At 33.1% G+C, this 11,741-nt stretch overlaps 1 protein-coding gene across 1 annotated transcript; it reads left to right on the top strand.

The window, feature by feature from the left end:
* Positions 1 to 5,590: 5,590 nt before the first annotated feature.
* Positions 5,591 to 10,958, top strand: LOC129293080 (oxalate--CoA ligase). The gene is made up of 4 exons (XM_054930884.1): positions 5,591 to 5,883; positions 6,068 to 7,115; positions 7,650 to 7,753; positions 10,590 to 10,958. The coding sequence occupies exons 1-4, from the start codon at positions 5,683 to 5,685 to the stop codon at positions 10,776 to 10,778; spliced, it is 1,542 nt and encodes a 513-aa protein (XP_054786859.1). The 5' UTR covers positions 5,591 to 5,682; the 3' UTR covers positions 10,779 to 10,958.
* Positions 10,959 to 11,741: the final 783 nt, after the last annotated feature.

Here is an 11,741-nt window from a genome sequence, read left to right as displayed (position 1 = left end):
TTGATCCTGCTCTTGTTTTACCTCGTTAGTCTCTTACACCACATAGTGTTGGGGTTATTGCAACTCTTAAAGAACAAATTGTTCTTGAATTACATGGTCCTCTCTAATACTATCTCTGTTTCATTGAAAAGGATGTCCAAACTTGCACTCTGTGATTCTATATGCTTAAATTATTTACTATCCACTTGATACTATTTGTTGGTATCTAATTTACTAGAAGGGGTTTCCAAATATAACAACAACCTGGAATCTCTCGATCCCATCATGCTTTCAGAGCATATTTACAATTTTACTCTTCGGATAAGAGTTCTCCAAACAGGGGAGAAATGATAGGAAGAAAAAGAAAAGAAAGTAATTAAAGATATTGAAGATTTGAGAAGATTGAAAGATCGAAGATATTTTATTAATTAAGAATATTTTGTTCTCATTGTCATAATATTTGAATTATTATTGTATTTTCATTTAATTTTAGGATTTTAAAAATTTCTCACATTTAATTTTAGGGTTAAGGTTGATGCTTATAAATAGTGCCTTTAAATAAGAATTATTATTATATTGCTTCTTCATTGAGTTTTCTTCTTCTTTCTATTCTCTCTATTGATCCATTTATCTTTTTTTTACATTCTCTTCCCCTTTCACTTTCTCGGTCTACATTAGCTATCCACTGCATTTAATCCCTTATGTTAGGGTAAATATGTAAATTTAGACATGAACTATTTTTTAAAAAGTATATGATATACTATGGAGTAATGCAAAATATATCATCAAGTGCCAAAAATAGAGTGTTTGGCACTTTCCATTTATTTTTGACAAATGGTTGTTTCTTAAAATTGTGGGGTCTACATTCATTTAACTCTCTCCCTCTCTCTCTCTCTCTCTTTATCTCTCTCTTACTCTCACTCACTCTCATTTCTAGGGTGCATGGAGCCATGAACGCTACCTCTCACCCTTAATATTCATTATGACACTCTTCATCCTTTTAAGTCTGATGACTTTCTTATCTCAGATAACCTCCTCTTGTGTAAAGGCTCTTCTCTTTCTGCCTCTCTACCATGATAACCCTAGGACTCAGACTAGGCTATCCTTTCTCCTTTGCCCTTTCCTCAACATCTTCTCTTTACCCACTATCGATCATCCCCACTTATAAATGGCTCATTGTTCCTTCTCACCTCTCTGTAACCCTTTCTCTTGGTTGCGAAGTCACCAGAACCCTCTCTAGTCATCACTATAAAGGCCTTTATTTCTCTTCATTGATCATCCACTCCACACGCAAAATAATTGCCCTGTTCTTGGTTCCCTAATTAGACAAATGATAAACACTAGGTTGTTGGAGGAGATGTTGGTGGCTACAAAAGAAGGTGGAGAATTTGAGATGGTATACTGTTCGTGCGTGAACAATAAATATCAAGCATGCTAAAGACGTTGAGTCTCAATTAATAACAAAAAGGGTCCCGAGCTTTCTTATCACAGTTCATTTGAATGTAAAAAGATACAAACTTTGGTAGAACAAGTGTTAGATTTTATTAAAGTACGAGAAATTACAAGTTTAAACTAAAAATTAATGGATAAACTTAAAGGCCAAAACATGTAAAATGTGAGTCTTTGGTTAAGTGTTGACTCTTTTCTTGTGTGTCTTCATCTTCTATTTATAGTGTCAGAGTAGTGGTAGTCTCTCCCTTAAGATCTAGCATGTTCTGTTGAAGAATAAAAAATATTGTGAAACTCAACGATTCCATGCTCTCCATTTTGGTAATCAGCCTGTTTCACTGAGATACTTGGGCGTGAAGTCTGTAGATTTCAATATTAATTGAAATCGTGTCTTTTTGTGCCAACAGTCTAATGTTTGCAGTTGACAGGATTTCAACATGTTTATTTATTATGGCCTTTATCGAGCTTCAGGGCTAGTCCTTTTTTTATATTGGGCCTAACACTTCAGTTACTCAGCCTAATTAGCCCTGTAACTTATGTGGGCAACGTTTCATATTTTACCCCAAACATATACTTTAAGAGGCTAGATGATGAGCTTTACAAAGTGGACAAGTCTTATTAGTCTAAATTACTCATCTTAACGATTAACTTAGGCTAGCAAAATGGTCTCGAGTAGTGCCCTTTTATTGAGCTCTTAAAATAGAGCTTTGTATTTTTTCCTGATAAGCTTTATCTATCTTCTCTCTTAATCCAAGAAATGCTTTATCTATGACAAAACCTCCAATTCATAATCTTATTCGAGTTACTCTGGGTTCAAGTCTTATTGCATACACATGAAGGAGGATGAGGAGGAGGATGAATGAGAAGTGAAGAAGAAATTAATTTGAGAAGGAGAGAGAGTTGGGATGTGGATTAAGAGAGAGTGTGTGTCAGAGGAATGGGAGCCAATGGTAAATGAAAGGGGAAGGAAAGAGTCAGAGAAGTGAATGTTTATTGGAGAATAAATAAATGTGGGTCTTGCTCAAGCTTGAATGGATGAAAGCTTGGGAGCAAATTAACGATGGGTGTTAGATATAACAATTTTGATAGTTGGTTATTTATTTTTTATCACGTCATAATATAAGATATTAAATGTTTCTTAAAAAATAGTTCACAGTTAAATTTACGCTTTTACCTATCATATTATTAACCATGGATGTTAGATGCAATGATATTGATAATTGATGATTTATTTTGCACCACCTCACAGTATAAAATACCAAATGCTCCTTAAAAAAATATTTCACAACTAAATTTGCACCTTTACCTCTTATGTTATCAATTAACTTTTTATTGTATTTTATACTTTAATCTTTTTATTATGTAAATATTTGATCTTTATTTGAAGAAGCTGTAAGGATTTTCTGCTTTATGTTTTACACCATAAAGCGTATTAAAATATAACATGATATCATATGGGGAATGTGGATCTTGACATTCAGCCAAAATCATTAATTTCGAGCTAGGCGTTGGCTCTAAAAAAAACTACATTACGTGGGGGCTAGGTGAATTCTGTGGGAAAAATAAACAATAGAATATTATTAAATATTAAATTATTACTATTTAAATAATATAATTTAAATTTTTATAATTAATCAAGTAGAATTCAATAAATTGGAAAATTTTCATTTAATATCCTTTGAGTATACTTAATAAAAAGAAAGTCCCTTAAACTTTGAAGATTCACTTTAGAACAAAGATACCAATTTAAAATTAAAATGAAAAGTAAAATTACCTTATTGTCCCTCATCTCCTCTAGTTTTCTATTGAAGTTTTTCATTTCTCAATATGGAGTTGTTTATTGACTTACAATAATTATTTGTGCTATTATTGAATTTTAATTTTATTTCAAGTGTTGTAATCATAGTAAAATGAGTTATTCATTTTCTTATATTTAATTACTCGTTGACATATAAGAGTTGCTTATGTCATTACTAAACAATTTTATATAGAAAAATAAACAACTTTTTATAGATCGATAAACAACTTCATATAAAGAGATGAACAACTTCAATAGAGAATCAAAGGGGATGAGGAACAATGTGATAATTTTACTTTATATTTTAATTTCACTTCAGTACCTGTAGTTTAAAGTTAATTTTAAGAGTTCAAGGAGGTTTTTTTTTTCATTAAGTATGATCAAAGGATTTTAAATATTTTCCCTAATAAATTTATCAATATTTACAAAATAAAAAGAAATATCCTTTATTGTAATTATATTTTCAAAATTGATTCAAGAAAATCATTCAAACAATTTCAATTTTCTTAAAATCAATTTTAAAAAATATTATTAAAAATCATTAGATTTGATTAATTATTTTTTTTAATTGAAATATTTTGTTAATATTAATGTTATTTATCTTTCTCTGTTTGAATGAAGGGATTAAATAAGAATGTTTTAGACGCAATGGAATGTTTTCATAGGATTACAAATAATATATTTTCTTTATTTAAAAATATAAAATATTTTTTAAAAAGTTAAATGTTAAAAAATATAAAATATTTTTAATTTTATGAAATATAATTATTATTTTTTTAAAAAAATATTTTTATTAATAAATAATTTTATATTTATTATAAAGTTTTTAATAAAAATAAATATAAAAAATAAAATTAATTTAAAAATAAATAATTATTTTATTAAGAAGTGAGATTTTATTAAAATATTTTATATTTTTGATTCAATACAATATATGTTAGCAATAAGCAACAGGAAGAGGCAGGCGACGAAGCGGACAAGACGACAGTGGGCGGCAGCGGATGATTTGGCAGTTAAGCCGACGTGGCTGGGGGTGGATCGACACTTGACAGTGACGGAGACGACACGAACCATACAGTTAGGGTTCATCTGGCCGGATGCTACCTGCCCGGCTCTCGTGGCCACCCAACTTCGACCTTCCTTCCTTCTATCCCATGTTGTGCCCCCCGTTCCCTGTATCCTCCCATTTCCTTTCAACTCATTGTTTAAATATCATATCTTTTTTAAAACAAAATATAACCTTACATTTATTAAATAATGGTAATGAATGAAATAGGAAATAATAAAAAAATAAAGATAAAAATAAAATAATTAAAGAAGATAAGTAAATGTATTCATAAGTGAGAAAAGTAATTTAGTTCATGTAATTGAAAACAATGATTCATGATATTTTTAAATAATGTAATAATTTTTACATTTATAATAAATATTAATAAATTTTTTATTATGCTTCTCATAAAAAAATGGTAATTTAGTTATTTTTTTATAGTTTTTAATTTATTTTTAGTAATTACGCGGGAGCTAAAACCTTTGCCCTTCAGTCAGCTAGACCAGCAGCTCCAGCCCCCAATGAGGACCAAGCTGACTTTGCGAGCTTTCTCTTGGAAGCCCCATTTGAATTCTGAACTAAGCTATTTCAAGTGTTCGGTCTCTGGTGGAGGGGAAACCTCAGCCCATGCGTCCCTTCAAGGATGAAATGAATTAAAAAATTAAAAATAAAAATAAATTAAATTATCATTTCTCTTATAATAAATATAATAAAATTTATTAATATATATTATATAATATAAATGTTAGAATCATCATACCCTTTTAAAATCTCATGAATTATGATTTTAAATTTTATAAATTAAATTACTCATTTCCTTTATAAATGTGTTCATCTATTTTTTTTTAATCATTTTAATTTTAATTTTATTTTTTTATTCTATTTTATTTCATATTATTTTATTAAGTAAATATGACCTACGATATTATGGGTTTTTAATTTCAATTTTCATTTGTCCGTGCATCAATTGTGTGTGTGTGTGTGTTTTGGGCTGGTAAAAATGTGTATATGGTCGTATAGAAAGAGGAAATAAAAAAAATGCTTTAGAAAGTTTTTTCCACCTAGCTGGAGGAATATTCAGCATCAAAAATCATACCAAGCTTCATCGAAAATGCCTAGCCAAAGGGATCAAGTATAAAGTAGACACAAGAAACGTAGAGTTCTTATTCCCTATTTACCGAAATGCTAATCAATTAATTAAAAACTGTTTTAAAAATTTTTCCAATTCAAAACCGTGTGGTTTTGACATCCACGCATCAAAACGTGCCACGCCGAATGAACCTCCTCTCTCATTCTATATATTCGGGATGGGATGCGTCCCGATGCCATTCTCGTGCTTCTCTCTTAATTGGCTCATCTCCATTTTTGTTTTCGCCGAAACTCTCCTCGATTGATTCGATTCCACACCATGGAGGCTCCGACACTCACCGGCTTGCTCAATCGAATCTCTGCCGAATTCCACTCCCGTCGAGCCATCTCAGTCTCCGGCAAGTTCGATCTTACGTATTCTCGTCTTCTCGAACTCACCGAACGCGCTGCTTCCCGTTTGGTCTCCTCCGGAATCAACGTCGGCGATGTCGTCGCTCTTACCTTCCCGAATACCGTCGAGGTTCCTTTTTCATTCTATGCGTATTCAGTGTTTGGATGATCGGAAAGGATAAGGATATTGAATGAAATGAATTCACACTATTTTATTTGGAATCTTCAAATCTTCTACTTTCCATGTTTCTTGATAATTTTCCTTTCCATTTGTTTTAATATATATCACGTTAATTTTTGCCCATATTTTTCAGTTCGTCATAATGTTTTTGGCCGTAATTCGTGCACGAGCCACGGCTGCGCCGCTGAACCCTGCCTATACGGCCGAGGAGTTTGAGTTTTACCTATCCGACTCGGAGTCGAAGCTCTTACTGACGTCCCAAGAAGGAAATGGTTCGGCTCAAGCGGCGGCTTCGAAGCTTAATATTCCTCACGCGACGGCTTCGCTTTCCAAAGCCGATGACGCCGAGCTCAGTATCTCTCTGACTCAGAAGGAATCACTATCCGACTCGGCCACAAAACTCGTTAACGACCCTTCTGACGTGGCTTTATTCCTCCACACATCCGGCACCACAAGCCGGCCCAAAGGAGTGCCTCTAACTCAGCACAACTTAGCCGCTTCGGCTCAGAACATAAAGTCCGTGTACAAACTCACTGAGTCCGACTCGACGTTGATCGTTCTGCCACTCTTTCACGTCCACGGCCTCATCGCTGGATTACTGAGTTCATTCTGTGCCGGGGCCGCTGTGGCTCTGCCGTCGGCTGGCCGTTTCTCAGCTTCAACGTTTTGGCCGGACATGCGGAACTATAACGCGACGTGGTATACGGCGGTCCCTACCATACATCAGATCATACTAGATCGTCACTCGAGCAAACCCGAACATCATCCGAAACTCCGGTTTATCCGTAGTTGCAGCGCGTCACTCGCACCGATCATATTAGGTCGGCTGGAGGAGGCATTCGGGGCCCCGGTTTTGGAGGCCTATGCAATGACGGAAGCGTCCCATCTGATGGCATCGAATCCGTTGCCGGAGGACGGGCCACACAAGCCCGGGTCGGTTGGGAAACCAGTGGGCCAAGAAATGGCGATACTGAACGAGAAGGGAGAGAGTCAGAAGGCTGAAGTTGAAGGAGAGGTTTGTATTCGGGGCCCGAATGTGACGAAAGGGTACAAAAATAACCCGGTAGTTAACACGACAGCGTTTCAGTTCGGATGGTTCCATACCGGTGACCTCGGATTTTTTGATTCGGACGGGTATTTGCATCTGGTGGGACGAATTAAGGAGCTCATCAATCGCGGAGGTAATTTCCCGTTTTGATTTTGCTAATGAGATTTATGATTATTTGTTGGGAATCTTAGTTTTGAAATCAGGGCTTCACCGCTTACTTTACTCACTTGTGTCAAAATTAGCGTGCTGAAACCGCGAGCAAAATGCCCAGTTGCCTAGGAATCCGGTATAATAGGCCTTGATTTAATCTGGTAAATTAATGATTTTAAACAAGAGAAGGGTGACGTGAATTGTGTACCTGTCGAGTTCTGACCTAATTGGAAGCAAAATTGTTGCGCACTAGTTTGATGTAATGTAGAAGTCACTTGAATAAATGAAGCGTCATCATTAGTGTGAGGGCACGTAGGTTAGCAAGTGCTTTTTTGGCCGTTCTGAAGGCATTGTGATAGTGATGCATATTAATATATTATAGATGTAGACTACTATGTAGTGGGCCAGAAAAGAACAGAGCAATGGAGCATCTATTGGGAAAAGACGTGGAATTAAATTGTTGAGTCAGGGCATTATAAAATGATGTAATAAAAGGGGATTCATATGATTTATACAGGGGAGAAAATATCGCCCATAGAAGTGGATGCTGTTCTGCTATCTCATCCGGACATTGCTCAGGCTGTTGCTTTTGGAGTCCCAGATGCCAAATATGGCGAGGAGGTATGCCCTTGTCCTATCCTCTCTCTTCTATCTTCCCATCTTTCGAGGTTCCCAATTTGCAATCGAGGGTAAATCATTTATTTCCGTATTTGGATTTATTATCATCCTTAGATCACATTAAGAAAATTCTTATTTTAAATTAGAAAACCGATAACTTCAAAACTATCAGTGCTCAGTAGCAACATTACAATTAAAAATTGTAATTTTAATGGGATAAGAGATCATTCTAATATACGCGAACAATAATTTATATATGCTTATAGTTCTAAAAATAGTATTATAATATATTTTTATTTTTAAAATTTTTTTCAAAGAGCGTTAGACATTCTGTATTGTTACATGGATATTTTTTGTTTTTTGAGAAAATGGTTCATAACAAAGTTGCCCCTTCTCAATACAAAGTGTTTAGCGCTTCTTGAGAAAAAGTTTAAAAATCAAAATATAATTTAACCTTTCAAAATATTATGATTTCTAAAATTTTAACAAAATTTTTGCCTTCATATGTCATTTTTTCTTCACACACACATATATATGTTTCACTTGAATTAGTTTTGACTAGAATTTTTTTTCCTCAAATTAGTTTGGACTAAGTTGAAAACATTAGGTTCAATTAGCTTTTTTTTTTTAAGCGTACAAGTGCAATTTATTAATAAAAAACAAAATCTTGACATTATGCCAAGTCAAATAGTCCAATTAAATTCGAAAATAACGTACCTAGCGCCGTCTTGTTAACTTTTATACTGTAGGACCATATATTAAATAGTTTTCATTTATTATTAGACAAGTCGGTCTTATATATCACACAAAAATGTGGCTGAAAACTGCACATATCATGGCTCCTTACAAGATATTGCAATGCATTTTCACTAAAATACGTGCATATGTATTTTGATAGATATTAACATTGATTAAATTAGTGCGCAGTGAAAGAAGAATCTAAGGTTCATGAAATAAAATGAATTGAAAATATAAAAGTAAAAATAAAATGATTAAAGAGAATATATATGAGCACATTTTAAAGGGTTAATTTAATTCATAAAATTGAGAATTATGATTCATTAAATTTTTAAAAGATTTAATAATTTTTATATTTATAATATATATTAATGAATTTTATTATAATTGATATGTAATTTAATTTATTTTATTTTTTTAAATAACTAAACGGATCAAAATCTTTTCAGAGGGGGGGGGGTGGAACTCCTGCCTGGGAGGCTGGAACAACTAGGGGGCAAATTTCTTGAGGCTCAAGAAATTGAAATTTGTTTACATGTAAATTAGCGTAAGCAGGACCACCAACTTTTGCATCCTGACACTTGGTCCTCGTTCAGTTCAAAAGAAGAAAGAGAGAGAGAGAGAAAGGAGGATGATAATTAAATTTTAAAATACTGAATTAATATTAATTAAATTTTAAATAATTTTTTTTAAAATAAATTAAAAATATATATTTAAGTTATTACATATTCAGAAATTTCAATTAAAAATAAATATTTAAATATTAAATATAATTTTTAAATTATAACAGAAATTGTTATTTGTAAATGTTTGAATTGATATTTATAATTTATTTTTTAAAAAATTTGTATTAGAGATTTAATTATCATTGATTTATTTTTTTAAATCTAACTGTCATTCTCCCAAAAAGAAAGGCTATATCACGTGCGGGAAGCCTCTAACCAAAAGTTCTGCTGAGTCATTAAAATTTTGTCACTTCTCTCTCAAAATTCGTGGGTTATTCATGTCACTAACCAACCATTTGTGGCGTGCAAGATAACCCTCCTTATTGAGATGATCTCTTTTGTTTGTTTGTTTGTTTTTGTTGGCAATGTCTTTTCTTTATTAAACTCCCTATTTGTATTCTCCACCTTCAATTTAAGTGAATTTAGCAATTTACAGATTAAGAAATTAAATTATTATTTACAGATTTTTTTTCCAAAAAAGAATATGTTTCAGATAATTAATTAATATCTTTTATATCAAATATCCACTGCAGTATATAAATTATGCACATCAATGAGCCAAATTTTAAAATAAAAGGATTAATTTTAATTCTGTGACTAGAAAATGCAATTTTAGCCTATAAATGACGCCCTGAGCCTATTATTCCAATGAAAAGATTTCAAAAGAACACCCTTCCAAGTGGGCCAGCTCTATTCAAGCATTTTCGATTTGACATATTAGATCCTGCTTTCCTGGACCTGCCATTTCTTATGGCCTGTGGAAACCTTGGCAGCATAAATGTGGAACCACACCAAAAAAAAAAAAAAAAAAACCACCACACATGCACATATATGTTTTTTGCCCTTTTTTTTTTTAACCTGGAGGAGGAGAGTGCAAGCTTCTGACGCGAATGTTTGACTTTGTCGTTGCACTGGGATAAACAAAAATATCACTATTTTGTCCTGTATATATTTAAAGGCGAAGGTAGCTTGAGATCATGAATGCGAAGGTAGCTCCGTTATGGTGGAGCTTAAGGGCATGTTTCGATATCTATTTGGAATTAATGTTGGAACCTAAATTATAACTCTGCAAAAATTTATTCATACACCCTCAAGTTTGCAAAACTCCATTATTTATTTTTTCCTATTTTATAATTAATTTTGAAAAATTGTTCAAACATCATCCCGTTTTGTTAATTAATTTTTTTAAATAAACAATTTTTGCTAAGTTAAATCCAAACACACCCTAAAGAGAGGCATATACTGTACATTTTTTGAAAGGTTGTTGGCCCTTCAAAGCTCTTAACTATACGTCACAATAGCTAATTCTAGTTAAGCATTTGATAATTTGGGTGCTTGAAAGAGGTATTGATATGTTAAAGTGGTGTTGGTGGCAGATAAACTGCGCAGTAATAGCAAGAGAAGGATCAGAAATTGATGAGGAAGAGGTTTTAAGATTTTGCAAGAAGAATCTTGCATCCTTCAAAGTCCCCAAGAAGGTTTTCATCACCGATTCTTTCCCAAAGACTGCTACTGGCAAGATCCTACGCCGTCTTGTTGCTGAATACTTCGCTCCTCAACAGTGAGCTTCTGTAAAGTCCTCAGCTTTGGAGCCTCTAGACATTTCTCAATAAGAGGTGGCCTTACCCCCTTCATTTTTGGTTCAGCAATATGTTAGAATGTAAGGCAGCATGTTTAATTTGGACTATCTATAATGGTGAAAGAAAAACAAAATCTTTATTAATAAAATTTTAATTATTACCCAAGTCAGATTATCTTTTCTTTTCTTTTTTGGGTTAAGATCTTTTTAAAATAGTTTTATTTGAGGCTGCTGAGACAACTCCATTTGCCCTCAATGGCAATTGGCAAAGCTTGGAAGGTTTTGCGAAAGCAACATGGATGGGTTAAGAATTAGATTTCTAGTACATAATGTGCCGGAATATGTCCGTTTAATTAAAAAACATCATGAAGACAAAAATAATTTTGCAATTGAGAAATTCAGAAATGCATTACTTTTTAAATAAAAAATAATAATAGAAAGAACACTAGAATACACATGGTGGCATTGTGCATACGTTTGTATACCAACATAGAATCAATGGGAGGAGGGCATGAAAATGGGAAAAAAAAATTGAAGAAATATAAAATATTAAATTAAAATAACAATAAACTCAAGGGTTAAAAGTTAATTTTTACCTCTAAACTATACCCAATGGTTCACAAATAACCCATAACATATTCCTTAAATGTTAAAATTTTTAAATCTACCCTGTTATTTGTCCTGTCAATTTTTTTTATTATGGGGCTCATATTTAAATTTTAAATATTTTAATAGATCCCATAATTTTTTATAATATAAAAAACCCCCTCTCTTCTCCCCATCTCCCTCTGTCCCCTTCACAAACAAGTTCGACAACATGGACGGAGCTGGAGCAGACGACGGTGAAGGAGCCAGAGGAGAGGCTACATTTTTTGGGGAGCCAGAAATTTGAGAAGACGTAGTTCTTAGAGGTCTTCATGTTTTTGCAGTACTCGATGAGTTCGAGCGA

Source organism: Prosopis cineraria, unplaced genomic scaffold (assembly GCF_029017545.1).
Source record: "Prosopis cineraria cultivar Desert tree isolate PC_DT_omini unplaced genomic scaffold, ASM2901754v1 PC14, whole genome shotgun sequence".
Taxonomy (NCBI): Eukaryota; Viridiplantae; Streptophyta; class Magnoliopsida; order Fabales; family Fabaceae; genus Prosopis; species Prosopis cineraria.
This window is presented reverse-complemented; position numbering and strand designations above follow the sequence as displayed.